Source organism: Eulemur rufifrons, chromosome 19 (assembly GCF_041146395.1).
Source record: "Eulemur rufifrons isolate Redbay chromosome 19, OSU_ERuf_1, whole genome shotgun sequence".
Lineage (NCBI taxonomy): Eukaryota > Metazoa > Chordata > Mammalia > Primates > Lemuridae > Eulemur > Eulemur rufifrons.
The window spans coordinates 68,480,409-68,494,056 of record NC_091001.1 but is presented as its reverse complement, the minus strand read 5'-3'; the positions used below and the strand labels follow the sequence as shown (position 1 = coordinate 68,494,056).

The following is a 13,648-nucleotide window of genomic DNA, read 5'->3' as shown; positions in this document are numbered from 1 at the left end:
CCCAGGACAGGGAGCCAGGGACCCAGGTCAAAGTCCAGCCTTTCCACTTTCAACCAAGCAGCCTAAGTGAAGTACCAATTAAATACTCTATATGAACCACCATTATATGAGGCATCATGAAAATACAAAATATCAAACATGATTCTTGGCCTCAAAAAGGTGATAATTTTAGGAGGAAAAAATACTAACACCCACGAGGCAGTGTGGATACCACGGATCCCCTTCCACTAACCTGAGAGCAGCACTTCTTCCAAAGGAAGCAAAGTTGTTGATAGAGTCAGGCCTTCTTAGCCACCTAGAAAAATGGCCCGTGGAGATGTGGCCCACCGGAAGGAGGTAACAGGAACACGCACTCGCTGAGTGTGTACGGGACCAGGCCACCTCCCTGCAACACAGCGGGGCAGTCGGGCAGGGAGAAAGTGGCGGTGGACAGAGGGCGGAGGTGAGAGCGGGGTCTGCACAGGCGCAGGGATTTCCTAGCAACCGGGGATCACCCCAACCTCCCAGCTTCCCCATTTCTGCTCCTGACTTGAGACTGGAGGCAGAAGTTCCCAGGCCACTCAGCCCAGGTGAGGTCACACTGTGGGGATTCCCGCGTGGCCGCAGGGCTGGGCAGAACGGGAAGTGAGCAAGTCCACCCTAGAAAGAGCCAAGCAGGGGATGTTCTCTGGGCACCACGGGGCCAGTGCCCATGAGGGAATCCTGGAGTACAAATACCCTGGAGTCCGAAGGGCAGGTGGCCCCCTTTCTCACCACTTTAATTACATCTCCACTGAACTGAGGTACAAAAAAGGGAAGCGGGGATGAAAATCTAGCCTTGTGGCCATAAGCCTATGATTACCCACACCACCTCTGTGTGCTCCAGGATGCTTTCCCATGTCTGTAATGCTTTTCATATCATCCTACACACTCACGGTCACCTCTCCTCACCCCAGCACACAGAAAAGATGTGCTTATTATGTGCACTTAGGTTTTGTTGTACTATTAAACACAATGACCAACTCCTGTTATTATAACACAGGTTTTGCTGGAAACTCAAAAAAGACTTGGCTCTGTTGGTGCGCAGGGAATCTGGACTCTGCTCCTCCAAAACCTTTGTTCTCCAGATGTCAGCGGAAAGTTATGAACAGCTCTCCCCCTGAGCTAAGTTGCTGAGCAGTAAGTGAGGCAAGAAAGGCCACTCACTGTATTTCTCAGCCTCCATGAAGTTGTCACTGGGAGAAGAGCCAAGAGGGAGGAGGCACCTTCGGAGACAAGATCGTAACTCTCTGTCATCCGGCGAAGCGGAGAGGTAGTCCAGGAACTTGTGTCAGGAGTGGAGAACTAAGTTCAGTATGGACAAGGACAGAGAGGAGCATCTGGGAAGGGAGAAATGCAGCATCAATACAGGCAGGAGTGAAAATTTAACTGCACTCAAAGAGGGCCAAAAAAGATCTAGGATTCCTAGTGGACATCAAGCTGAGCATGAGTCATCAATGAAGCACTGGTTTCTAAAAAAAGCAAGCAGGATATAAGAGTGCAGATATAAGAGTACGGCATGTGGAAAACACAAAGACATCTTGCCATTGTACTCTGCAGTAATCAGACTAGTGCTTGAGTAAATGATCTGGAAACTAGAATGTTCCAAAGAGAAGTGCAAAAACTATAAATGGGTTAAAAGATAACAGATCTATGAGTTTAAGTTCAGGAAAGTGATTATTCAGGAAGAAGCAGTAGCAGAGAGTGGAGAAAAGAATCAAAACATGGGGGGTTCAGCCCAAAGCTGGTGATGAGATACTTTGTCTTCTCTGTAGTGAAGAAGAAATGGGTTAAAACTGAAAACAAGGGATTGAAGATAGACAAAAGGAAGAATTTCCTGCTACTGAGAGATGTCTTTAAAATTAGAACCAGTATGATGGGGAAGAGGTGAGGCTGGCCAATTCTCAAGGCCCCTCTGCCCCTGAGAGGGTACATGTTCCGCCACCACCCCAACTACGTCTACCCCATATGTCCAATGATCTGGATTAAAAAAAAAAAAGCCAAGCTGCACTGTGCCAACATCAGAACGGCCACACTATGGGAGCCCTATCAGGACAGGTGGCGGGAAGGCAAAGGAAACAGGGAAAGGAACAAGGCATGACAAGAACACAGGAACATGACCATTCTCTGCAGCAGCATGGGTGGTTGGGTGGGTTTTGTTGTTTGGGTTTTACCATGGGATCCCTAGGTCTGCAATGCCACGAGAGCTCCAGGCTCTTCATCAGCAAAGCTCCGGCCAAGAAAAGTATCCCAGTTGTCACACACAAAAGTGTTGGCACAAGTTCCTTGGCCAAGTGCGTGAGGGCCACCCACCCCGGCTTCCTGCTGGACGTGGAGAGGCTGTGAGAGTCAGCACAGCCAGCCAGGAACAAAGGGTGATGCCCCGGGCTCTTGGCCAAGTCTACCATTCCCATCTCAGCCTCAGCCTTCCTCATCTGTAAAATGACAGGGTACACGATATGACTCCACGATTCTAAGTCTACATACAAGCTGCCCAGTGAATATTCACTCCACCCTCCCGCGAAGGAGAACATCTGTGCTCAAAGAGCTGGACTTCGCTCTGTGACTGATTCTTCAGATACTCTTGTCAGCGGGGAGAAACAAGACCCTTGCCCTAGAAGTCAATTTTAGGGGAAGAGAGACATTTTTCAAAACACTTTAAAATAACTACTGAGATTTACCTAATGTAAGAAAATATAAAATTAGGCCCAGTTTTTTTTCAATCCAGACTCCCTCCAACAAGCCTAGGCCTGAAATCATCTCGTCTTCTTCCCTCCATGAACGTCTCCTGAGCTCTCACACGGCGTAAAACATGGTAAAGGAGGGAGGCACCAGATTAGGCCTCCACTTCCACACCAGTGTGTTCCAGCCTGTCTTGAAGCAGACCCAAAGAATTTTGTTATGACTTAGTACTAACGTTTAACAATGTAAAAATTATTTATTTTTTAAATGCCTCTGTTGGAGCAGATTCAAGATTATGCCTGTAAAACGGCATTCCAACTCACCTGAATTTCAATCCGCTTACTCGAGTGGAGTGTGAGCAGTGGGGACCAGGCAAAAATGGCGCGTGGGAGGGCGTCACACACGCGAATGTCAGCTTCTCACACGCACAGGCATGGGGGGGATGACACAGGCAGCATCGCGCTGGATCTGAGAATCACCACACCCCAGAGAGGGGGTGAGAGAGAACACACAAACCCAGCAGAGAATGTTGAGGAAGTTGGAGTTTTTAGAGCCTACTCATCATTACAGAGTTCGCTTAAAAGCCCATCCGGAATCGGAATGGAAGAGGGGGTGCCACAAGGCATTCGGGAGGAGGGGAGCGGATTCTGAGGACTCAGCAATTACTTTTCAAGTTCAAGTCAAGCTGGACGGACCCCATCAACACGCTGCTGTTCAATGGGCAGAGATCAAGAGGCAGTCGTTCACAGCCGTATTTCCTGGGGCTGCTTGTTACTGACATTCTGTCATTCAAGTTGGGACCTGAAGCCACAGTAGGCACAAAATCTGTCTCCCTACAACCCACAGCAAAAGGAGAGTTCATTTTTTTTTTTTTTAAAGAGCTAGGGCACACATTTCTCAACCCTTGAGAGAAAATGAAGAGAAGTGGGATTTTTCAATCCTGACACTAGCAGGAAACAGGGAGTCTCTGGTAGGTAGTACCAAGCCAAGAAGTAAGTGTCTTTTCTCCCAAGTATACCAAGGGCCCCTTTCAGGTGCTACAAAAAAAAAAAAAAGAAGTGGTGTGAAAGTGAGGCAAGAAAGGGAACCTAAGGACCATGCATGCTCTGTCTATGGGTATCAACATCTTTAAGGCATTTTGCGGTCTTTTTGATTCTATAACCTCCATATTGAGAGACATAAAACACAAAACATTACACCTGTCAGGTGCCAGGCCCTGCACTATCTCCAGGCAGCTGAAAGTCAGTACATCAGACTTTTAATGATGTGAAAGTTAAAGATTAAAAACATGTTGGAACGCTTATATTATGCAGTGCCAAAAATGTGTCTATAACCTGTACAGAGAGATGGGTGTGGAGCATCGTATGAGAAAGATGACTGCACTCATGCTGCACAGAAAAAGTAAGGTCCTCACTTGCCTCCCTTTCCTTCCTTCCTTCCTTCCAGGGGAAATCGCTCCTGAAATCTCACATGCTTTGCAACAGCAGTAAGTTAACTGCTGGAACCACTGAAGTCCTGTGCAAATTTCTGAGGCCAACTCTGTTCTGATACAAGAGGTTGAGAGCCACTGGTTTAGGAATTCATGTGGGTATAGGTATGCGCTAATTCAGACAAGGGCTCCAGGTCACATCCTGTATTCTCCTTAATTACTCCAATGACAATGAAAACTCACTGAAAACAAAGAGACACTTTTCACAGGGCATTGCCATTTGCCAATCCATAACTTAGGAATTCATGGCTACCCTTGGCTAACTCTCTCTTGACGTGGAATGTTAAAAATTTGCATCTACTTACTCTCCCCTCTCTCTGGCAGGAGAATCATGTCACTCACTGGTAAGCAATTATTGTACCTTCTTCAAATAACTCAGCCTAAATTTTCATTTATGGCTGTACATATATATATGCAAAACTTGTGTGTGTGACGTAGTGTTAAGGCTTCTTTTTTCCAAAAATTGAAAAATTCAAAAAGCCAAAGATAACACAATATACCTTGACTGGCACATCCTAAGGGTAGTAGCCGGAAAAAAAAAAAAAAAAAAAAAAAACTTGCAAAAATTATTTATGCAGGAGTATTAAAATTTTCCTCAAAAGTTCCCAGGCAAATGGGTGCCTCTTTAATTTTCACCCTTACAATAAACTCTTCTGCAGGTTTTGTTTATTTTCAGGAAACATTTCACTTTTTTTTTCAAGACATGAGGTGTGAATGATGCAAAACAGTATTTGGATATGTAAACTGAATTATTTGCATAATGCATTACTAATCAGTGAGTATAAATTCTGGAGTCTGAGGAACTGAAATCAAGTGCCATGGAATTTTTAAAAATCTAGATTATAAAAGTAAAGAGCATCGCCCTTCAGTGGAATAATGTACACATTTGCGTTCCGTTTATAAGAAGGAGAAATTATCCCTACAGAGTTTTCTGAAGAATATTAAATAAGTGGCCTTTGATGTATACTGCTTTGCTCTGCCTCAACATTATGGAGGCATAAAGGTCCTAAAGTCACAGGTACAACCAAAAAAGCACCAAGGAGAGTGAAGATATTTCCATCAAAAAGAGCAGACCCCCCCCCACCCCACGTTGGTCTCCCAGTTGGTTGTTAGCCCCTGCTTTGGGGAAAAACACTGACAGGGATGTGCAAACAGTAGAAAGAAGAATTATTCCAGCTTTGTGCACTTCCTTTGTCAACCAAGCATGATAAAACCAAGTTTAAGAAAGTATTTGTCTAAACAAACACTTTTTAGGAAAGGGATAAAATGGGGAGAAGAGGAAAAGGAGGTGTAGCCTAGTGGTTAGCCCCCGACAATCGCACCTTCCGCATTCCCACCCCAGTGGCCTGTCAAGCCCCTAATCTTCCAAGAGTCACCTGCACACTCAGAACTCCCCAATGTGCACATGTGAGAGTGCACACACACACACACACACACACACGGTCCTTGAGGGTGCCAGGTTACATTTCTACAACAGCTGCTCCTATTGTCTACTGCCAGCGAAGCCAAACCAGCCTAAAATTTAATTTAATCTGCTGTAAACCCAAGTGTCAGGCACTTAGATGGCAGCTAAATGCGCCACTCTCAGATAACTGAGTGACACTTGCTAATAATAGCCTCTGCGAGCAGCAAGTGGGAGCGGACATTTTGTGAAACCAGAGGTCCCTGGGCCTGGGAACGGCTCAGAGAGGCTGGTCTCAGCTTCCAGGCAGCGCGCACAGCAGGCCCACCACGGCCCCCATGTGACTGACTGCATGAAGCCCATCGGTGACCTGGCTTTTGCCAAATAGGAGAGCACAATGTCCCTTTTCCTGCTCTGCAATCACACGCTGCTCCCTTTCCTCTTTCACCTTGTGCCCCAGTCCTCCCTCACCTTGTGCCCCAGTCCTCCCTCAGAGGGAAGGTGGCTTAACCCCTGACTGCATTCTTTGTCTCCTTCTTTCTTAGAGTGTTGTCAGCCACCTCTAGGGGAAACCATCTTTCTCTAATAGTCAGGGTGCAAATGGCCAAAGCAAGGCCCAAGAGCCTTGTCCTCCAGCCAAGTGGACACTTCCCACCTGCTTCTTCCCAGTATCACGATGAAAAGAGGGGCCTGTGCTGAAACCTCACCAAACTCCACCTCCAACTCTTCCTCATGCACGGAAACAGACATGGGCTCTCTTTTCTTCCAGGAGAATGCAGCACGGTACACAGTACAGACCGTAAGATGACCCCCTTAATAATGAACTTTCCAGATACACAAGTTCCTTCTTCCCCACCTGCTCCCTTGCTAACTCAGAGCCAAACCCTTGGTGAAGAAACAACACACACTGAACAAGGCCATTCTGCCCTCCACCAGTCACCTCTTACCTTTATTTTCTGGAAAAGTCTCAAATATATACAAAAGTAGAGAGAATGGTATAAACCAATCCCCAAGTACACATCTTCCAGCTTCAACCACTACAACTCACGGCCATTCTTATCTATAACCCTATCACCTCCCTAGCCCACTGCATTATTTAAGTTGATCCCAGACATCATATCATTTCATCAGTAAATACTTCAGTATGTATTTTAAAAGATAAGGACTCTTTTTTTTTTTTTTTAAGCACAACCACAAGACCATTATCACACCTAAAAAAAAAAAATAAGTGACAACAATTCCTTATCATCAAATAGAGGAGTTAACTTTAAACTCAGAAATACTTCTTCCCATCTGGGTCATGCTTTGGAGGATCCCTTCCAGCGAGGTTCAAGACTGAAGCTGCCAGGCAAAGCCTCGGAGAATCACACTCTCTAAAAAGGGCCCTGTTTAAAGCCACCCTGAATGTCAGCCCACACTCCAGCCTTTGCAGTTCCTTGCCCTATTTAGGGCCAAATGCACCCTCCAAGAGCCCTCTGCCACAGTCCTCACCCCTCGACTGCGCTCCCCACCATGTGGTCCATCACCACCTCGAGAAGCAGGTGACTCCCAGTGTTCAGAACTGGAATTTATTTTTCTGTGAAGGAGGTGTCCTCCTGGACAGTTGTACACAGAATTCATTCACAGAGCATGTCTTGGATATACAGCTGACTAGATATGTCAGTTATGTTCCAAATGGGTTTTCACAGGTCAAGGTTCTGCAGGCAAGAGCAAATACTATTTTTAGACAGGATAAGGTCACAATGCTTTTAGAGACAGTGAGGTCTACAATAAAACCTATTGATCAGCCTCTGGAACTAGTGCTCCAGAGAGACATAGAGATTGAAACAAAAATTGCCTGGCTGTTTTCTCTGTAGACTCAGCGGGTAAAAGCTTGTTGGACTTAATATCTTTCAGGATATAAAATAAGTAAGAAGTAACTGTGTACAGATTACTGAAGTCCACTTAACCAGATGCAGAGGCAGGTCACAGAAAATATACTCATGGCGGAACTCTAAAGGGAGATTTCAAGGCAACAAGTGTTGCAACCACAGGGAGAAAGAATAAAAGAATAAACACAAGCCTTCTCAACTCAGTGAAGGCAAAAAGGACAGGCAACAGCCAGGATTTCTGCTTGGACTGTTGTCTCTAAATTTGCAACTGTGACCCTCAATCCAGGGCTATGCGGATAACAGACTCTCAGACAAACAGCATGAAGATGAATTTGCATGTCAGAATTTGACAAAAAGTGTTACCTACTCTCACAATTTTTGAAACTTCTTTGATGACTTAATGGAATCATGGTAAATTCTAAAGACATTCCTCCTCTCTCTCTGTGTATATACATATATACACACACTATATGTATATATTTACATGTATATATGTAGTATATACATATATGTATATACATCTAAGTGTGTATATGTGTGCATATGTGCATACTATATCTTATGACGATAGTGTTGAAATGTTTGGGGACTTTTTTTCCAAAAATGAGATAATAAGCCTTTTATAGTTATACCACACAAGACTCTAGGAAGAAAAATCATTTATTGCAAGGTGAGACTTGAGAAATAAATTTAGAAATCATACAAACACATAGGAGTCCAAGTAAATGAATCGCTAAGGCACAGAAAGCCACTGGAAAGTTATCTAACTGGCCCAAAGTTTCGTGAACTGACTGAGGTTTTAGCAGCAAAAGCTAAATAATTTATTTAAGTCAAATAGGAGCTTTAAGCAAAGACATTAATGTAATGAACTATCACATCCTAAACTTCAGCCAGAGACCTAAAGCTTTCAAGTCAATTATGTCCCCATGAATATCTCTTCCTCATCAGGTGCTTTGTTGTTTTGGAGACTCAGGACCACAAGAACTAGTGTGAAAACTGTAGGATATCTTCATTTATCATCTGCTCCCATCTCACAGCCCAGCTCGCAAACAAAATATGCCACGGTAAACATAATCCATATATCACATGGTGACACGACTGACCCCATTAGTGAGCCAAGCCTGTCCTGGCCGCAGCTTCCTATCATACATTAACAATACAATGGCTGATACGTTTGCACAGTACGATACAGGGTGGGGGGAGAAGACAGAACATCGGGCAGGAAATCCCAAACTTCACGTCTGAATACATAATTCTGTCGCCTATCTCTGGCATGAATGTTATCATGCTTTTATTTCAGGTAATAACCAAAGGGGAAAGTAGAACCTCTGAGTTGCTACCATTCATTCAGCCTGTCCATTATCTTCTTTTGGATTGGGTAGGGCTAAACTTTCTTTTCCTTGTTTTTTCCTTCCCTTTTTTCTTGTTTTTTAAGATTTTATTTTTTTGCCAGACACAGAAGAACATGCAAAATCTGAAACAGCTGATTGTCAGTGCCCTTATAGAGCACTCCTATTAAAAATCCCCAAAACATTATAAATTAAAGAGGCAGTAATTTAAATAAATTACTTTTTTATTGAAGCTATAGATCTCAAGAGTGCCTGTGTCCTACAAGGAACACATATTTCACAACTGATTCATTTTCCCCTTATTCTGAGCACATGGGATAATAAAAGAAAGTTTTAGATAATCATTATCCAAAGGACAACTTTGAATGCTCTTTTCAGCATGCTTCTTAAAACATCTTTTTACATCTAATTTAATGCCACGTATAAATGGTACTTGCTGGACAGTGTGGAAAACAGAAACATCCGTGCTAAAAGTCAATGGTAAACACCAAGTTTAGAAAATGGATTGCAAAGATCACATGTCCCAGAACAGGCCATATGCTTTTACCTACACGATGAATAAAAAAAGAACATTTTCCCTCAATTTATGCTGTCTTCAACACTAACAGAGGGAGAGTTCTTCTAAACATGTTGCATCGGATGCCTTTAACAAGCAAGAATTCGTAACTCCAAGGACTCAGCATATGTAGGCTATGTCCATACAGGGAAACCAGCTTTGGGGAGGAGGAAGGAGGAAAATATCACTGAATTCAGTCAGTTAATTGAATTTAAAATACCTGGTTGTTTGAATTCAACTATTTCTTTTTCAAAAACGTATTTCTATTTTGATGTAGTTACAGTTGCCCAAAAAAGCAAACTTGGAGAAAATACACATTACATTCTTTGGAGTTTTTCAAAAAACAGCTTGCAACAATTAAAAGATGAAGAAATCTTTTAAGGCTGGAAACTTCTGTGAATTATCACCATTCCATTATACTGTGCTTCAATCTTGCTTCCAGCAATTTGAAAGATGCCCTTAAGCTTTCTGCTGGAGGATCAGGAGTCCAAGCCTTAATCTCCACCATAGCTTCCATCTTTCAGGCAAATTAAGAAAAAAATCCTGCCCTCTCTGCAGGGGAGCCCCATTCAGCAACTAGGTTCCAAAAAGAGCTGGGAGGAAATTGGCCAGTGGTGGTCATAGTAAGCTAGTACCAGATGGGGGCCTAGAGACCCACCCAGTCCAAACTACCTGTTTTACCCACTTTACAAGATGAGGAAACACATGCCAAGAGGTGGCGGGAACTCCACGTCTCTCAGCATGACACAATCAGGGTCAGAACTCAGGTGTCTTTGTTCTCAGATCAGTGTCTTTCCACTAACATTAAAAGTCAAAGTTTGGTTTTAGAAAAATCTGTAATGCCCAAAAGACCTGATTTCCCCACCAAACCAGTCTTGGTAATTTTTCCATTGTTTTCAAGGAAGGGTAAATTTCTAATTGTAAGGCTTTTACTAATTTGTATATTATCTTCTGCCTATTTTATTGTTTGGTACTCAAAAACAGTTTTATCATAATGCTCTCTATTGGAGTGTCTTCATATTACAGGCAGATACTGTTATTTGCTAGTAGAGGGTGACAGCAGGCAGGGCTGGAAAAAAGAATACAGATTTTTTTAAAACACTATAGTTTTTTCCTATAACAATGATTTCACATTCCAAGTACAAAACAGGTATGGTTTCTCTCACCCTGAACTTCTGCAAAATCTAGATTTGATCAAATTCAGAAACTGGTGATTTGATCAAATTCAGAATCCCGTATTTTAGGATGATGTGTTCTAGCAGAAAGCTATTGGTTGGCTATATTTTGCTCTTTCTTCCCCAAAAGATTTTTAAATAGTTTTCATTTCTAAAAGGATTTCAACTTCGGATTGTGTCGATGATGCCAAAGTCTCTATACATCTAATCAATCAATAAATAAGACAGACAAAGCAGCGTATGTTTATCCTTTACCATTTGGGAAGTGTACATTAATTACCGCAGATTGTCTCCTATGCATCCTCTCCCCAGTCGCAGACAGCAGTGCTCAAAAGGGTCCGCAAAATAAAAATGTATGGTGTAATTAAATGGATATTTATAATTAGAACTTAATAATTTGCATCAGGGACAAATGAGCTCTGATTTTAATCTGCAGCGCATTTAGATTAGCCCAAAGATAGTGTAATTTGATGGTTTATAGGCCTCCTCTTGGATTATGAAACAATACCAAGCCTTCAAGTGCAGTGTGTCTGTGTCAGGAGTGTGTTAAAGAAGAAGATGCAATGAAAATGTTTGACAATGTGAAAGCAGCCATAAATTACATGACAACTGTGTAAAAGTCATGATGAAACAAATAAAGGGCTGACCTATAATGCGTCTGATTCATTGTGACACACACAACTCCCTGCACTAATCCCTGCCCAGCCAACGCATTCGTAAGCAGGGAACTACTTAGCACCAGGAACGTTGTAAATTATCACTAGTCAACAGCATTGATTTTTAGTCGACATTTCAATCAGGTGGAAGTAGAAATACTACCCCACTCATCCAACAGCCTCTTAACCAGTCTGCTTGCTGCCCCTCCGAGGTCTCTCAGTTATGGCTTTGTTAAATTTCCATTGCTCTCACCATTCGATATTTATTGTAGCTTTGCCACATCCAGGCACTTGGCCTGAAGGGTCACCGGTCTGCCTCTTGGGACATTAAATTTGCGCTTACCTAACGAAGCCAGAGCCAAATAAAGAAAAGAAACAAAAGGCTACCATCAGAGATCTGGCCTGATTTTCAAAGGACTAGAAGGAAAACTGGGGGGGCCGGGGGAGTAATAAGGGTTCTAAAGCAGTGATACTCCTCTTATCATTTCAGCTTTCTCAGTCTAGGAGTCCCAGCAAATGAAAATAAGAGCTTCTCTTCCGGGGCAATCAGGGAGATTCCTTATGTTCTTGAACAAGGGGCAAGTAGAGGCAACAAAGAGAGCCAAGCAAAGAGGTGAGAAAGACCTGCACAGACCCCGTGGAGGACAGCCAGGCCAGGCCCAGGGCAGAGTGAGAATTGAACCTGAAGGTCTGGAGCGTCTGACCCACAGGAATTCTCAGCAGTTACGGCCATCCCCACCTCCAGCCCAGAAGACCACCTGGACCCATGTCGACGGCAGCCTCTGGGTGACGGATCTGAACAACCCCCCTGGGTTCGAGCAGAAGCACTTACCAAGTGAGCACAGCTCCCGTCCACCCGCCAGCGCTGAGGCCAACCCTTCCACTCCCCCGTGGGCCTCTGCACACAGTAGGCGCTTCCTAACTACCAAATGACTCTGGAATTGTATAAATGGAGGTCCGTGGTGGCCCCGCCAATTTGAAAGGATGGGGAATACGAGGAAAACACTGACATTTAGTTTTGGAATACGTTACGTAATCCCTCTGCAACGAACCTCAGGTCTTGCTTCAGCAAATATTAATGGTGTCAGAGCAGCCTGTGGAGTGACTGGGAGAGGCCACCACGCAGCTGAAAACTTGCCTCGGGAAAAGCCACATGTGGATCATACGGAGTTGCTGACGGCAGTTTCCATTCAAAACTTCCCTCAAGTCTCCAGCATGTCTTCCGGACTCGCCTTACCACAGCGCTCGTTCGGCCAGAAATGAAAACTTCCTTGAAGCAGACTGTTCTCCCCCAGTACCCACTGTCCCCGACCCACTGCACACCCTCTCACACAGTCACAGAGCCTGTCCTCACAGGGTGATGCTGATCTCCCCACCCTGTGAAGGTGAGACAATATGCGGAACTGCTGAAAGCCTGACTTGACCAGGCCTTACAAGTCACAGGGGGTTTCTCAGACACACACACAGGCGGTAAAGCCTCCTCCCTCTTCTTCTAGGGATCCTCGCCGGGATTTCTGGCTCATTCTGGGCGGATGGGGAAGTGACTACTTGCAAAGCAGAATTCCTTACACTGCAACTTTTCCCAACAGTCCCAAGGCTCCTCCAATATGTCCAGGACAACCGCCCAGGGGCTGCAGGGGAACAGTCTTCTCTTTCCCAGAAGACTGAAAAATTTGACCACAGAACCCATGGGAGGGGCAACAGTCCAGCTCCAGAGCTTCCTGCCCAGTTGGTGCCCAGCCCCGGGGCAGAAAGCTGCAAACCTATAGAGGAGGTAGCTGAGGGTAACAACTGAAGCCAAAGGACTAAGTGTGGACCCTCAGGGAAGTTATTTAACCCCTTCATGAGCCCCAATTTCCTCCCTTACCAAATGGGGTGAATATGAGTACTTCCCTCCCAGAGTTGCTGTGTGCTGGAGCAACAGTGGTTCAGACACGTAGTACTGACAATAGCGACTCTCAAAGTGCATCCTGCGTGGCAAGTAATTTATGGGCTTTGTCTCATTACTCCCCCCACGGACCCTATAAGGTAAGGACTTTCGGTTGTCTCCATTTCACAAACAGGTTAAATGATTTGCCCAAACTCTCCCAACTGGCTAGTGGTGAAGCAGAAACCTAAACACAGAGGAACTATGCCACACACCCAGGAACAAGCCCCTCAGAGGACAGCACCGGGAGAGCTGCCTAGGGCAGGAAGCACCTTCCCTATCCCCCCACCTCCCCACATCTGCAAAGGCCACCCAGCTGTCTCCACCCAAAGACCCTTCCCCACAGGATCAGGCAGGAAGGAGCCCACCCAGAGGCATAGAGACCCTGAGGTCTTTAAGACCCCTACCTGCCCTGCTCTGCTCTCAACCCAATGTGCTCGCCCCACACAGGGGAAACTGTAGGAGACCCCAGTTCTTATAGGAGGAGAAATTCCAAGCTATGAATCATAATCATCGTAGTAAC

The 13,648-nt window shown here is 44.6% G+C and overlaps 1 protein-coding gene across 21 annotated transcripts in view; it reads right to left on the bottom strand.

The window, feature by feature from the left end:
- Window positions 1–13,648, bottom strand: part of BCL11A (BCL11 transcription factor A) — a 95,965-nt gene that overhangs the window by 58,697 nt on the left and 23,620 nt on the right. The window contains exon 3 of one of the 21 annotated variants that reach the window (XM_069493958.1): window positions 1,153–1,244. The exons of the other annotated variants lie outside the window; for them this stretch is intronic. Within the exon in view, the coding sequence (XP_069350059.1) occupies window positions 1,153–1,204 (52 nt within the window). The 5' untranslated portion in view covers window positions 1,205–1,244. The remainder of the gene's footprint in view (window positions 1–1,152; window positions 1,245–13,648) is intronic. 21 annotated transcript variants of the gene reach the window in all.